Here is a 15986-nt window from a genome sequence, read left to right on the forward strand (position 1 = left end):
CAGGCGCACGCCACTGACGCACAACTCGGAAACCGGAAGAGGAGGCGGTAGACCAAGAAAGAAAGGAAGGGAAAGCCGCGAGCGGAAGGCGCGCCCCCCTCAGGAAGCTCAGTTCCCGCTCTTTCCAAACTGAGGTTTTGCGGCCTGGCGCGCAGTCCGGTCAGGTTCTAGGGGAGGGTGGGATAGAGTCGCGCGCGCCCGTGCGCGCGTCGATCTGACCAATCATTCGCTTCCACTGTCTCCCCCGCGTGGTTCCGCTCTGACCCCGCCCGCTTGGCGGAGGCGGGAGGGCGTGCGCGCGCGCAGTCTCGTCTCTCTCTTGGACGCGGAGCCGAACCGAACCAATCCGAGCGTCTCTCCGCTTCCCGCGAGGCCCCGCCCCCTCGCAGTCCCGCCTCCCGCGCAGTCCCGCCCCCTCGCGGCTCCGCCCTCATGTGGGTCCGGTCGCCCTAGCGCGCGCTTTTTGTATGCTGTGGGGCTGGCGGAGGGAGGTATTGAGCTGGGGCTTCGCGGGTTGGTTGTGGAGTGGGATGGGGGAAGCTGGAGCCAACCCGGGCCTGGAGCTCTGCGGGCCGCATCCGTGGTCGGGACGTCCTCTCACTGCTTGGGATTGCTCTGAATTACGGGCGCTTCTCACGGAACGCTTGGCTGAAACCGTTCTCTCTTCCCAAGCTCCGAGCCGAAGGCGGTTTGAGGTGTTTTTTTACAAGCTGGTTAATCTGGAAACAGCGTGCAGACCTCTCGGTGGTGCCCGTGTGGGACGGTAAAGCCCGCGGAGCGCGGACGGGGCCCCGCACCGGCCGCCTGGCTTAGCCAGGGTACTTCTGGACGCTAACGAAGCTTCTCTGATGTCAGCAGGACGTTTGGATGCAAGAATGGTTAATTTCCATTTTGTAGTTCATTTTATAATTGCGGTTTTTTTTTATTTAGACATACACCAAGACTTCTCTTTGAAGATGGAGAGCCCTTCAGACTCCGCCGTGGTTTTACCTACCACTCCTCAGACCCGTGGGATCCCACCATCTCCCCATACAAACAGTTTACGAAAACAAGTAGGAACATCTGTTGCTTCTACCGGATCTGTGTTTCAGAGTATGCTGGCAGGGGTGCTTTTAAGTAGATTGAAGAATTCGTAGCCTAACGTTCTCCCTGCCAGAATGACATCTTGAACCAGTAATTTCATTTAGTTTCACATCAGGTTCTTATAGGATACTCCAAATGTAGGTTTTAATTTTGTAAATATTGTCCTTGAGAGCGCCAAACAAATGTTATTGGGATAAATGTCTCAGCACTTTCAGAAGCGTGTTAACCCTGCAAAAGTAAAATGGAGTTAAAAAGAATGAATATCCGGACGTAACTTTGTGTGTGTGTCGGTTATGGGACTTGAACTCGGCTTGTGCTCTTCAGCTCAAGGCGAACGCTCTACCACTTGAGCCACAGGGCCACTTCTGGTTAGTGGTTTATTGGAGATAAGAGTCTCATGGACTTCCCTTCCCTGGGCTGGCTTTGAACCACTATCCTCAGATCTCAGCCTCTTGAATAGCTAGGATTACAGGCGTGAGCCACCAGTGCCCGGCCTTGGACATTTTATGATGCTTTTTTATTCATTTAAAATTTAAGTAGTTGTTCAAAGGGGTTTTCCGTTAAACCTAACAATTTTTTTGAGTATAATGCATCTTGATTAATCAATGTTGTGGTACTTAAGATATATGAAAACAGGAAGCCATCTAGTAATACTTGCTATAGAAATGTAGAAATAAATATTAGGCATTTATTAACATCAAGTGTTGTTTTTGATTGGCAATTTTAATGTTATGTTCCATTTTCAGCCTATGAGTGCAAGACTTAGAGAAAGATTAAGGAAAACAAGATCTTCATTTAGTTCCTATTGCAGTGTGGTGAAACGTCTTAAAGTAGAGAATGAAGAAAATGATGAGGCTGTTTTAGAAAAACAAGCATCTTCAGCAGGTGGAAACTCTTTTAAGCACATAGACAGTGAGTGTGAAGAAAATAAGTTTTTGGAAAATAACTTCAAGAATATCCATGCTTGTGAATCTAAGTTATTTGATACTGGGTCATACACTGCTCTCCAAAATGATTTTGTGGATGAGAATCCTAAAGAAGGATTAAAGGAAGAAAAAGCACAATTGGTGAAGCAGATTCAGGAGAAAGAAGAACTTCTCCGGAGATTAAAACTAGTCAAAATGTATCGATCAAAGGTGAGAAGAATTTGAGAACTGTTGCATAGTTTTATACAAATTACAAGAGATTAATTTCAGAAATAGAACATAAATTTAGCATAACAAATAAGCCAAATATTCAGAAACCTAGCTTCCAGCAGCTTTAACTGAAATATAAGTCATACATGTAGAATTAAGAAAAGGCCTGTCAACCCAAGATAAAGCTTTTTTACAAAATAAAGTTCTATGCAAATGAAGCTTTTCTCTCTGGTTTGTAACCTGTAGTACAGTTTAAGAGTATTAAATGTTAGATGTATGTACAGTGGAAACAAATGAATAAAACTTAAAAAGATCACAATGTATAGGAAGTATTTTTAGTAAGGGTCTCTTTTTCCTCCCAATAATTAAAATGTCTCAAGCATTTTGTTTGAGGAAACAACAATTATGTATTAGATTTTAGATTTCAGGCTACACTGGTTGAATTACATAGAACCTGGATGGTTGTGATAACCTCTATTAATAGTACATGCCCATGTAATAATAGTCCATTGTCCCAGAGAGGGAGAAGAAGAGTTTTTCATTTACTGTCTTGAACCTTTAGGATTTTTCTAAATATCACTATAAGACAACAAATGTTGAAAACCAACAAATATTTTTACGTGCAGTTTTGGGTTCATGGCAGAACTGAGTAGGAGGTAGAGCATAGTGTCATCTTTTGAAAATACAGTGTAGTATAAAAACTGGATTTTCACGTAGTTTACCTTAATGATGTGATTTTTCCCTGAGGGCAACACTGGCCCAGATTTGCGACCAAACAATAGCCACGGAACTGAAGTTGAGTGACATTCTTCTATTCATCCAGTTTTTTTCCTAGGAAGAAGTTCTACTCATCATCTGATTTAGTAGCTTTGATGGTATAAGTTAAAATAGTATGACTATCTCCTTACTGACATACACTTATGGTTTGTTTTTTCAACTTTTCTGTTTCAGAATGATCTGTCTCAGTTACAGTTGTTGATAAAGAAGTGGAGAAACTGTAGCCAGCTGTTACTTTATGAACTGCAGTCAGCTATGTCTGAAGAGAACAAGAAACTAAGCCTTACTCAATTGATTGACTACTATGGGTTAGATGATAAATTGCTACATTATAACAGAAGTGAAGAAGAATTTTTAGATGCTTAATTCACAGGTTTTTTTTTTAATCCTCCAGGATATACTATGTATACATATGTGTGTGTGGATATGTTTGTATAGTATTTTCTGACATGGGCTTCTTGGTTTGTTAAGACCTGGGAATCCACATTATCCAGTGAAATCTGTGGTATGCTCTTAGCAAACAGGAGTATCAAGGCAGTCAACTGGTGACATGGCATGTGTATTAACAGAAAAAGATGAAGTCTAGTATATCCCTGATTGACTTAGAGGAGAGAAAACTAGCAACCAGTCCTATGTTTTAAGTATTTGAAACCCTTGTACCCCTAATCTTGGGTCTGGGTCTGTCTTTCTGCTCCCCACAATTCCTGTCTCAGAAATAGCATAGGAAATGTTACCAATGGTCACTTCTCAGCTGAATTAACCAAGTTATTTCAGGAATCGTTCTAGTACTAGGGTGGGGTGGGGAGAGGGTTGGTCAACAAAATGATGTTGGTCCTGTCATTAACCTTCACTCCCATTCACCATATCACTATATGGATGATCTGTTAAAATCCACAGAGCTTTTCCTAAATGGAAGATTTTATAATAGCTCTCTTGTTTTACCTGCACCAGTGTATAATGGACATATTAATGTTTACAAATTGCAAAACAGTGACGCATCAATATCACTTAGAGATTGTCGTCAGTAATCCCAACAATACCCCTGGTAATGCAGTCTGCAGGCTGTGGAAGGGCAAAGAGATTTCCTTATTGTAATTAACATCCTGTATATGAGTAGAACAATAAACTTTTTTAGAACTGGAAGGCACTTTTTTGTGTTTCCTAAACACTTGATTAGGACACAAAATTGAGCTCTGTTAGAATAAGAACTGATTGTGTTTTCAAAATATGTCATAATTTACAAATGATTTAAAGCACTGAAATAATTTACTTTGTTAAAATTGATAGAGATTAATGTTAAAAATTCTAGTATCAAGCAAATAAAGAATATTTTCTAATGGGTTGAAAATCTTGTTCTTTACTGAATAAAAACAATTCCTGGTGCTTTACACATTTATGCATACACATTTATGCAGGATACTAATTTGTTGATTAAGGCTAAAACTTAACGATTTGCTCTTAAAAACCTGCAACAGAGGTGATTACTTAGATTTCCTGATTCAAATAAACAAAAAAGAAATCATTTTAACCCAAAGGATTTTTCCAAAGGATTGTTTTGGCCTTGTGTTTTCTGCTGGGGTTTTACAATTGAACAAGAGCAGGAAATGTTCTCATCCTTAGTCTTTCAACTTCCGCTTGCAGTACTGAAATCTGTTCAGCTTGCTGTTTGGAAATGCTTGTCAGCTTCTGTTGTTGTAGCCTGCTTTCAAATTGTTCTTTGGCAATCTTTTCACAAGTCAGCATAGTCCCTACCCCAGAAATGAAGAAGAAAAGAATTGGTTGATTTATTGTCGTGCTTTCAAATACAGAAGAAACACCCACAATCAATTGTGTGGAAGAAATACTATTCGCTATATTAACTATTGTACCAATTTCAAGAGAACAGATTCCTTTGAGAAACCTATGGTTGATGAAAGGAAAAGCTTACCTATTGAGTCACAGATTTCTTTTCTTTCAGAGACAGCTACCAGCTCATTCTGTAGATTGCAGCTTAGATGATAATTGGCTGTATCTTTTTGATTGCTGACTCTTCCGAGTTTTCTGAGTAGCTTTTTGCAGTGCTCAACATTCTTTTTGTGGGTCTGAAATTTGTTTCCCACAAAACCCCGAGAAAAATAATTTTGAAACAAGTTTAAGTTACTTTATATAGATGTTATTATATTTTAAGTACATTATCGTCACCAACATCACATCCTATCTCTAGAGTCTGTCTGCCATGTGCTCTGTCCATAGTTTGTTGAAGGATTGTATTTTAATACTACAAACAAAAGAAGCTAAAAATTATATTAAATATCTAAAAAGCCTTGTGGTTACTTTGTTTAAATCTTATATATGCTATATAATCAAATTGAGCATTTGTTTTTCAGTTAGGATAAGACACATACAATGCCAAGGAAAGATCAACAGTTTTATTACATTAATATGAATATCCACTGGTACTGAGGTCTGGGACTTGAAGTTAGGCCTTTGTGCCTAACTTCTGCTTTTTTTGCTCACAGCTGGCACTTGAGCCATGTCTCTACTTCTCTGCTCTTAAGAGTCTGGGGCTTTATCTACCTAGGCTAGCTTTGAGCCTCAATCCTCAAATCTCAGCCTCTGAGATACCAGAGCCTGGCTTCCCAGAGGTTAAGTGTAGTATTTACTACATTAGTTAGGGTTACACAAAGACAAAATTGAGAGACCTCTAATAAAAGTTTTTTGGGGGATCAGAGTTCATGGTTGAAACACTGAATGATTCACAACTGTTGGGATTATAATGATACATATTTTTTTGAGACTGACCTTATCTAGAACCTGGATTGTTTGCTCCATTATTCCAATCTGAAGAGCAATCAGACTCTCATAGTTTGGTTCATTTAGGTACTTTAGGAGAAAAAAAATGAGAACATATATAAGGATATTTTTCTCTCTTTCGATTGGTAACTTCATTGTTTTGGTTTTGAAAATTGTTTTTCATAACAAATACCTAAGATTCATTTGATTTTTGTCCTATAATGGTTACTTGTATTTAGCCATCAATGTACTATATATTAATTACTACAAATTCCTAAAGTCTGTTTTCTTCATTTATTTAACTTTATGAAGTTTCACTTAAGTCTCACACTTACAATGTTCTAAACTGAGATAGAAGGATCGATAACATGAGCTAGACTTGAAGAAAAAGAAGTGATAGAAGTTAGATACACCAAGTGTTGGCAAATACAAAGGTAGTTTGTGATGGGGTGCGATGTCTTTAGGCTTAGGAAATCAAAGAAAGGCTTTGTGGAGAGGGGCTGTTTAATATTTAAACCAAATCTTGACAAACAGGTTTAGGGTGTGAAAAAAGAAAAGGGAATCAGAACTATGAACAAATTCTAATCCACTTGCTTTGGGAACACTGACAATGAATAAGAACACAAATATTCCTTTTCTTGACACAAAGTTAAGTTGGAAGATACCACCCAACTAAGGACCTGAAAGCTCATAAGAATTAAAATGTTGAAAAGGGCTGGGTGCCAGTGGCTCATGCTTGTAATCTTAGCTACTCAGGAGGCTGAGGTCTGAGGATCATGGTTCAAACCTAGCCAGGACAGGAAAGTCCATGAGACTTATCTTCAATAAACTACTAAGAAAAAGCCAGAAGTGGCACTGTGGCTCAAGTGGTAGACCCCTACCTTTGAGCATAACAAGGCTTAGGGACAGAACCTACGCCTTGAGTCAAGCAAGCCTCTGAGTTCAAGCCCCAGGACTGGCCAAAAAAAAAAAAAGTTTAAACAGGGTACTCATGCAATTAGTCAATTAGGAAGAAAAATCTGACAGCAAATTACCAACCAATATAAAAATAAATGAATTTGGGAATTAAAGATAAAGTGAGAGAGTTGGGGAAAAGGAGGGAGGGAAAAAGGAAGGAGGAGGTGGGGAAAACACAAGGTTATGAGACCATATGACCATCTACACCACTGAAAATGGAGATCTGAAGTGGGATGGAGGCAGTGAGAAAGAGGAAATAAGTTGGGCCTAGGAAAGAAGACATAGGAAAGAGGGAAATCTTGGATTCGAATGGAATTGAATTGGAATCCAGAGATCTTGGATTAAACCTTCAGATGTGCTCATTGGTGTTACAGCTCAGGAAGAACCTTAGAAGTGGCTACATTTAAATGATCAAGCAAAGGGATTCCAGTTAAAGAGGCAGAGAGGTTTGATGTGGGAAGAAAACCAGGAGGAAAAGAGGAGTGATAAAGCTAGTCAAAAGAACGGGTAACTAAGATAGTCAAATGTGACAGAGAATTGAATGGGAAAAAGAACTGGGTGTCACAATTAAGAAATCCTCAAGAACTGTAAGCAATACATTACTGAGTCCTGAAGGCAGCAAATATAAACCAGGACGGGTGGGAGAGGGAGAAATCAAACATATTCATATGTTTATTAGGAGATTCTTCTGGTTTATAATATGCTTGCATTATGAAGATTTCTTACAGAAACCCTGGTTAAATGAATAGATCACATTAATAAATGAAATGAAAACTAAAGGAGAGGAGAGAACTTACCTTTTGACGATCTCTTGAAAAAAACAGCATCTGAATATCCCAAGCCTTCTGATTTAGATCTTCCATTTCCATCTCCATTTTCTTATGCTCCCATTCAATCTGATATATCCCTTTGTGTACATCTTTACTTTCCATCATACTAGCTACTTTCTTTTGTCCTTGAGTCTGAAAAAAGACATCTAATACTTCTAAGGTTTTTGTATGCAGAATTATGAAACTTTTAAAGTTGAATGCTATTGTAAGACCACATGTGGGCCAGCAGATATAATACTATTTCCATTTTTTAAATATGGCAAATAGTAACAAAAATGACTTCAGCAGAATCTGATCACTATGAAACATGATAGTCACTAAATAGGAGGGATTATCAGATGCACTTACATGACACAGCCAACTGACTATATGCCAAGGATTGGGCCGGAACACTGTTTGCCATCATCTAATCTAACCCACTGTGTGCATTTGAAAATGAACTCCTTGCTCTCCCACCTGATGCTATGGATAAAGCATTGGAGCTAACACAGACCATAGTATAATCTCTTTAACAGCGACTGGAAAAGAAAGAACACATTAGTGTTTTGCACTTCATTACCTAAGCCATGAGATTTCTTGAGACTACCTAGGAAGTAGATATACCAAAAGCAAGGTTCAAGGGAATTTGGGCCCACACCCCAAATCCAACTGTAAAAGGTCTAGCCGAGAAAGGAACTAGTAAAGAGACCAAGGAGGAGCTTCCAGTAGAGTAGAAGGAAAACAAGGGGATGGTGTTCTAGAAAGATCCCCAAGGAGGAAGATGTGTACTGTATCAGTTGCTTAAAAACAGGAGTTTCAGTGGAGGGTTGGAAAAGGACCTCCTTGGTGGAATCCAGTAATATGAAGTGGACTACAGCCTAGAAAAACAGTGAGGGAAAGGAAAGCAGAAAGGAGATGCAGCTCTAAAACAGAATATTTCCTCAGTGCCCGGATCATCCGGGACCAAAGATTATTGATAAGGAGGTGGTGACCTGTGCTTTTGGAGGATACTTAGTGCCACCACTCTCTATATTCTGGATGCTGACAGTTACCTCTCTGCTTATTTTTCAATACTGCTTCCAAGAAAGCATCAATGGCTCATGCCTGTAATCCTAGCTACTTGGCTGAGATTTAGGGATTGGGTTCCAAGCCAGCCTGGGCAGGAAAGGTATGAGACCCTTACTGCCAATTAACCACCAAAGATCTGGAAGTAGAGCTGTGACTCAAGTGGTAGAGTGCTAGCCCTAAGCAGAAAAAGCTCCACATTCAAGCCCCAGGACCAGTACAAAAGTCCCAGCATATTGACCTCTGCTGGGACAATATATCCCTCCTCTCCCATAGTTGAAAACCATTGTTTTAGAGAAATGTTTGAAATTTAGGTTTTAGAGCTTTTAATGACAAGACCCACAGGAATGATCATGGGAGAAGGTGGCTGAAGTACAATGGATTATTGATAGAAGGAAATTCAAAGAGTTGAGACAGCAAGTTATGATCAGAAGATGAAAATAATAGGGAAGAATAGGAAGTATGGTAATGTTTAGTCTGGTAGCATGAACTTCAAAAAGCTACATTTTGTAAAAATTACAAAATGTTAACTGATGGAATTCTCATTAATACATTTATATATTCATTCTTTAGTTTATTAATTCTTTAATTATCTATTCTCTCATAAATACCTTGATTTCATAAAGTGGTTTCACTCTTATTAATCTAAAATAATTTTATAAAAATATTTCTGATTTTTTTTTCTTTTTGTTGGTCATGGGGCTTGAACTCTGGGCTTGGGTGCTATCCCTGCACTCTTTAGCTCAAGGTGAGTGCTCTGCCGCTTGAAACACACCACCACTTCCAGTTTTCTGAGTGATTAATTGGAGATAAGAATCTCACAGACTTTTCTGCTATGGCTGGCTTTGAACCGTGATACTCAGATATCAGCCTCCTCGGTATCTAGGATTACAGGCGTGAGCCACTGGTGCCCAGCAATATTTTTGAATTCTAAGCCAGTGGCTCACACCTGTAATCCTAGCAGCTCAGGATCTTACTCAGTAGAGTAAGATTAAGACACAAATGAAACAAAAAACAGAAGGAAAATGGAAGCAAGGGACAAAAGTTCTTTGAAAAAAATCATCCAAATTGGCAAGGTTTAGCTAGACTAAAAAACAAAACAAAACAAAACAAAATGTCTAAAATCACTCAAATGTCTAAAATCAGAACTATACTCAGAGATACCATTACCAAACACTACATAAGCTAAAAGCCTTGTACACTGAAAAACCATATAAACAATGTATAAAACTACACCAAATTAGAGGGAATATTTAACCCTATGGTCTTAAACTTTCTGTACCTTAGAATTATCTGGAAAGCTTTTAAAAAATGCCCATAAGCATGAGTATAAATGCACACATTGATAAAGTTATTCAGAAGATTCTAATGTGTAGTTACTGTTAGGAATCACTGACTTAATTGAACTAAAGTGAGTTATCATGGGAATGAAAACATAATATTAAATATTTAATACAACAGGCAATCGTTTATATCATAGAAAGTCTAATTACCCGAATCACAGAATTCAAGTCTTCAATTATGCTCTTATTTATGAGAATTGCATCTGAATACTCCAGAGTTAACTGGAAATTCTCCAATTCTATTTGTCCTTGCTTAAGAAGAATTTGGATGGTCAAGTCCAACTGGAATCTCACTTTGTCCTCCTGTAATCTAAATTGAAAAAGATATTAAAGCAAGTACTTGCAGTGTGTTTGTTATTAACAATAACTAAAAAATCACCTGTTAGCCAGGTGCTGGTGACTCACACCTGTAATCCTAGGTACTCAGGAGACTGAGACCTGAGGACTGTGGTTCAAAGCCAGCCCAGGGAAAGAAAATCATAAGACTCTTACGTCCACTAAAACTACCCAAAAAGTCAGAAGTAGAACTGTGGCTTAAGTGGTAGTAGGCACTAGCCTTGAGCACAAAAGGTCATGGACAGCACCCAGGCCGAGTTCAAGCCCTAGGACCCAGGGGAAACGGGGGAGGTGCAGGGAGTATTGATGTTGTTGAAAGCTATTGAATGTATTAAAAGGTATTGAATATATCGAATGGTATTAGCTATTGAAGTTTTGACCTTAGTTGTAGATTTCTGACACTATATTAAAAAATAATGCCCATAAGCACGAGTATAAATGCACACATTAATAAAGTTATTCAGAAAGTTCTAATATGTAGTTACTGTTAGGAATCACTGACTTAATTGAACTAAAGTGACTTATCACGGGAATGAAAACATAATATTAAATATTTAATACAATAGGCAATCATTTATATCACAGAAAGTCTATGATATAGACTAGGGGCTGGTGGCTCATCCCTGTAACCATAGCTACTTGGGAGGCTGAGGTCAGGTGGAATGTGCCTGTCATCCAAACAGCAGGAAGCATAAACAGGAGGATTAAAATCCAGGCCAACCCAAGGTAAAGAGCAAGATGCTCTTTCAAAAATAATCAGAGCAAAAAGGATTAGAAGTGTGGCTCTAGTTGTAGAGCACCATCCTAATAAGTATAAAGCTCTGATTTCAAACCTTAGTTATACAAAAACAAATCTATCTGGTAATTACCAAATCTATATCTATTCATGTTCCCCTATATGGTGTATATCTGAAAATTATTTAGAATGATAAATTTTGGAACATCAAACAGTATTTATCCATATGGCTATAAAAACAACCTTATTGCTAGGTGCTGGTAGCTCAAGTCTGTAATTCTAGCTACTCAGGATACTAAGGTCTGAGGATTGTGGCTCAAAGACAGCCTAGTCAGAATAGTCCATAAGACTCTTATTTCTAATTAACAACCAAAAAGCCAGAAGTGGAGCTGGGGTTCAAGTGCTAGCCTTGAACATAAGAGCACAGGTATAGTGCCTGGGCCATGAGTTCAAGTCCCAGGATTGCCACACACAAACAAAATGGCCTTGTTGAAGCCAGGACTTGACAACAATATCCAAACCATTCAGTAAAAAAAACCCAACACAATCCCTGAAGAGAAACCAGTAATTGGTAAATGTCTACTTGGAAATTATAGCCATCTCCTGTTGCCCATACAATAAACAGGGCTTGAGCCCCAAAGTAGTTACTGGCAGAGACCAGTTTGTATTTTTATGTGGAAGAGGCAGATTTAACAAATATGATTGTTTTCCTAATACTTGCATCATTGTATTCAGAGCAATAGAACCCATGACAGATTCCATTGTAAAACAGTCTTATGAAACAGAGTACTCTGTGTGTGTGTGTGTGTGTGTGTGTGTGTGTGTGTGTGTGTGTGTGTGTGTGTGTGTGTGTGTGTGTGTGTGTGTGTGTGTGTGTTGGTCCTGGGGCTTGAACTCAGGGGCCACGCAGTCTCTCTGAGCTTTGTTTTTTCTCAAGGCTAGCACTCTAACAGTTGAGAGTTGAGTCACAGCTCCACTTCTGGCTTTTTTGGAGGTTATTTAGAGATCAGAGTCTTACGGACTTTGCCATGTAGCTTCACCCATGAACCTCAGATCTCAGCCTCATAAATAACTAGGATTACAGACATGAGCTGCAGGTGCCTGGCCAGAGTGCTTTTATTTGTTTGTTTATGTATGTCAGTTGTGGGGCTGGAACTCTTGTCCTGGGTGCTCTTTAGCTCAAGGTTAGAACTCTACCACTTGAGCCACAGTGCCACTTCCGGTTTTCTGATGGTTATGGAAATAAGAGTCTCTTGGACTTTCCTGCTCAGGCTGGCTTTGAACTGTGATCCTCAGATCTCAGCCTCCCGAGTAGCTAGGATTATAGGTGTGAACCACTGGTGCCCAGCTTCAGAGTGCATTTTTTAAAGTAGGAAATTTCAGTGCAACAATAGGATTGAGACAGAGATGTCTGCCAGGTTTGACCCTGTAAGTCAGTAGGCATTCTCCCTTCATGACCCCACCACCTAATGGAGCCCAGCTCAGGCTGGGAAGGAGTGCACCCCAGCGGTTGGCATTACAGGATGAGCTCGCGTAATACTCTCTCAATCTCATGTTGAACACTTTCATCATCCTCAACTCTCTTCCGGAGGAAAGTTCCCATTTCGGTTAAGCCAGTTGACTTCTGCTTTACCTGAAGAAAGCAAACAGCAGGTATCTCAGAACATGGAGAAGCCTTTGCCTAGAGAAAACGTGTCTGCAGTTTTCTTTACACAACTATCACAAGCTTATTTTCCCAAGAGATTAAGAAAAATTTAAATCCCTGTCCATAGGTACTGTGAGCTATGTTCAATTTACATGTGGCCTTTGGTGAAAATTTTGAAAATTAAGGACATTAGCAACTAGGAATTCTTAGTATACCTTAGGTGAGATGATAGAATCAGAGATACTTGAACAAAAGCATGCTAATCTCTGAACAAAAAGCATGCCAGCCTAGTGTATAAAGACACTGAGTTTTGGGAGGGCATCTGAGGAGTGAACAAGAAGAGGCCAGAGGAAGGATTCTCTTCTCAACTACACACATTCTCCCTTTTGACCTTGTGCCATGCTTTTTCCCCCTTCTGTTTAAGCAAACGTATATAGTTGGCTATGGCAAAATAATTGTAATTCTAATCTGTGCATGATAAAATCATCTGTATCAGCGATGTTCAAGAGAAATATAATCTAGGCCATGTTGATAATTACCCTATTTTTTAGCCTTTGAAATTGCACAAAGTAGTGGGTTTCATTGTGCCATATTTATACACTTGCCTCACATAATTTTAAATTTTATACTCAGAAGTGAATTGAAGCAGAGGGGCTTAATTCTACTAATATATGTTACTGATTACAATATATCAAAAATATTATCACTCAAACTATAAGCAATATAAGAATATTAGTGAGACATTTTCCACTTTTTTCTTCATATTAAGTCTTCTAAGTCTATGTGTATTTTCAACTTACACCATATCTTAGTTAAGACTGCCCACATTCATTTCAAGTGGACAATAGCCATGTCCCTGGAGACCATTTTAGGCAGTTCAGATCTATAAGCATAGGCCTGTACTTGGCCTTCAGCAGCAGTAATCTTAATGTTTTATTTTACCATTTTATGATTAACATTACCAAGTGCATCTCTAAATAACTGGCCAAATAATGGGTTAGCTAAATAACTGGCTTTTCTGAATGCACCAATGAATATAACTATATATTTGACATCAGTACCTTAGTACATTAAGAAGAAAATAAAAATGATGTGACATACTTTAAACTCATTTTCTACTTTTATTCTTCTGGTTGCACAGAAATGTTCCCAGGTCGAAGGGTCCAAGCCTTCTGGCATATTAGTGATATTGTCTAAATCATCCATGGCTTTCATTAACTGGACAAAGGCATCCTTATTCAACTTGCCAGATTCTGGTCGCTCTCCAAAAGGGACAACACTGGCTGAATCTGGTTGTGTTTTATGCTTGTGAACCCTGGTTTAATCAAGAACAGCCCATCAAACTTTCACATTCTCACAATCACACAAAATCCAATGTTAAACAACAATACCCTTCACCTGGGCATGACACATTACACAGCAATTTCCCTTGGCACCTGGGTGTTGATGGTGGATTATTCCAAGGAGAGAGAAACACCCACTTTGACTTTCTTTTTTCCCTTTTTTTCTTCCACACACTCTAGCTCCACAGACATGATCCCTGGCTGTGATTACGTTAGTGCTGGAAGCTTTACGTAGGCTAGAAAACATCACACAGATATCTTTATATTGTGAGCAGGCAAATAAATGCCTAGAGAGGAGAAATGTGGGTGCTTGTCTGTCTGATATGTTCTCTCTGGGTCTGTCCCTTTAGCTCTCTGTCTCAGTCTCTGTCTCTGTCTCTCTCTCTCTCTCTCTCCAGTACTCTACCATCAAGCAGTGTCCTTTTTGGCTTTGGTTACTTCTGAGATAGGGTCTTACTTCCTGCCCGGGCATGCACCTGGACCACAGTCTGCCTATTTACGATTCTTTCAAAGCTAGGATGACAAACATTCAGCTTGGATGATGATCAAAGAAGAGCTCTCTCTCTCTCTCTCTCTCTTTCTCTTTCTCTCTCTCTGCCTATACTGGCCTTGAACCATGATCTTCTCTATCTCAGTCTCCCAAGCAACTAGGATTACAGGTATGGGTCACAGAGCAGCATTTACTGGTAGGTTTGTATCAGGATATACTAAGATGAATATGAAACTGGGGAAATGCTCTTTTACCTACATGAGCAGATGAATTTGTGTTTTGGGTTGTAGTTAAAAGGGCAGAAGGGTACCAAGGGCATGGCAAGCCCTCACTGTAGAGATGCTTTGCGAAGCACAGTTAAGAGTAATATTGCTAACCCTGTCTTAGGTCTGATGGGTGGTAGAGTCAGGATTTAAAGCTAATTCTACTTGACAACAAAGCTTGGAAGATCTCACTTCTTTACTCAAGAAAATGTCTGAACATAGGCTTATAATATTCTACTTTAAAAACACAGAAACCAGCCAGGTATCGGTCTCACATTAATAATCCTAGCTACTCAGGAGGCTGAGATTTGAGGATTGTGGTTCAAATCCAGCCCAGGCAAGAAAGTCTGTGAGACTTTTAACTCTAATTAACTACCAAAAAGCCAGAAATGGCACTGTGGCTCAAAGTTGTAGAATGCTAGCCTTGAGCATAAAAGCTCAGGGACAGCGCTCAGGCCCTGAGTTCAAGTCTCAAGACTGACAAAAAAATTTATAGAAAGCAAGACATGAGGCATGTTCAAAGTGAGTGCCTTTGTATCGCAGACACAAATAACCTACACTTTTTTTTTACAATTTGCATAATTTCTAGGCTCCATTTAGCTAAAAATCTGAATTAATGATGCTGGAAATCAGCAAAATATCCTACTGCTACTCTTTGTAAAAGCAAAAGATATTTTAGAATTCTTTTGATAACCATTATTTCTACTCATTTATATGGGGACATTGTTCAAACTCTGTCTTGAGATTAAAAACATAAAATACTCAGAATCAACTTATGGTCAAATAAGTTTGGAAAACACTGCTTACTTTATTTTATTTATACATAAAGATTCTGTTCTAATAAGTTCTACAATACTGGGTGCTTGTTTTATACAGTATTTCCTCAAATTTATTTGGTCCTAGAATCCTACTTGATACAAATCTATATATACCTAGGACTGTTTATAAATCTGTATGTCACTAGGATTTAAGAGAAAGTACTTCCACGTGTAAAATAGAAATAATAATAGCACTATAATTATACATTTGGTTTTTTTTTGTCAGTTGTGAGACTTGAACTCTGGGTCTGGGCACTGTCCCTCAGCTCTTCAGCTCAAGGCAAGCACTCTACCACTTGAGCCAAGGCGCCACTTCCAGTTTTCTGATGGTTAACTAGAGATAAGAATCTCATGGATATATACACAATGGCATTCTATGCCGCCATCAGAAAGAATGACATTGCCCCATTTGT

General features: G+C 39.1%; 2 protein-coding genes across 4 annotated transcripts in view; one reads left to right on the plus strand and one right to left on the minus strand.

The window, feature by feature from the left end:
- The first annotated feature begins 448 nt into the window (after positions 1 to 448).
- Sfr1 (SWI5-dependent recombination repair 1) lies at positions 449 to 4348 on the plus strand. 3 transcript variants are annotated; one of them, XM_013017546.1, is made up of 4 exons: positions 449 to 491; positions 931 to 1052; positions 1830 to 2219; positions 3171 to 4348. In XM_013017546.1, exons 2-4 carry the CDS (start codon positions 957 to 959, stop codon positions 3360 to 3362), a joined length of 678 nt encoding a protein of 225 aa, XP_012873000.1. In that variant the 5' UTR covers positions 449 to 491; positions 931 to 956; the 3' UTR covers positions 3363 to 4348. The 3 variants fall into 3 exon arrangements, with proteins under 3 accessions (XP_012873000.1, XP_012873001.1, XP_012872999.1); XM_013017547.1 differs by lacking the exon at positions 449 to 491 and adding an exon at positions 547 to 763; XM_013017545.1 differs by lacking the exon at positions 449 to 491 and having other exon boundaries at positions 832 to 1052.
- Positions 4349 to 4357: 9 nt separating this feature from the next.
- Cfap43 (cilia and flagella associated protein 43) overlaps positions 4358 to 15986 on the minus strand; it is a 74418-nt gene continuing 62789 nt past the window's right edge. Inside the window, exons 33-39 of the mRNA XM_013017599.1 lie at positions 13761 to 13974; positions 12535 to 12647; positions 10093 to 10252; positions 7523 to 7687; positions 5778 to 5858; positions 4924 to 5077; positions 4358 to 4744 (exon numbers count right to left, since the gene is read on the minus strand). Coding sequence (XP_012873053.1) covers positions 4578 to 4744; positions 4924 to 5077; positions 5778 to 5858; positions 7523 to 7687; positions 10093 to 10252; positions 12535 to 12647; positions 13761 to 13974 — 1054 coding nt within the window. The 3' untranslated portion in view covers positions 4358 to 4577. The remainder of the gene's footprint in view (positions 4745 to 4923; positions 5078 to 5777; positions 5859 to 7522; positions 7688 to 10092; positions 10253 to 12534; positions 12648 to 13760; positions 13975 to 15986) is intronic.

This window comes from Dipodomys ordii, unplaced genomic scaffold (genome assembly GCF_000151885.1).
Source record: "Dipodomys ordii isolate 6190 unplaced genomic scaffold, Dord_2.0 Scaffold36, whole genome shotgun sequence".
NCBI lineage: Eukaryota > Metazoa > Chordata > Mammalia > Rodentia > Heteromyidae > Dipodomys > Dipodomys ordii.

Coding starts and splice junctions, on each gene's coding strand:
- Sfr1 (XM_013017545.1), top strand. CDS start 849: ATGTCAGCAGGACGTTTGGATGCAAGAATGGTTAATTTCCATTTTGTA. Junction 1,053..1,829: donor CAAACAGTTTACGAAAACAA/GTAGGAACATCT, acceptor TTCCATTTTCAG/CCTATGAGTGCAAGACTTAG. Junction 2,220..3,170: donor TCAAAATGTATCGATCAAAG/GTGAGAAGAATT, acceptor TTTCTGTTTCAG/AATGATCTGTCTCAGTTACA.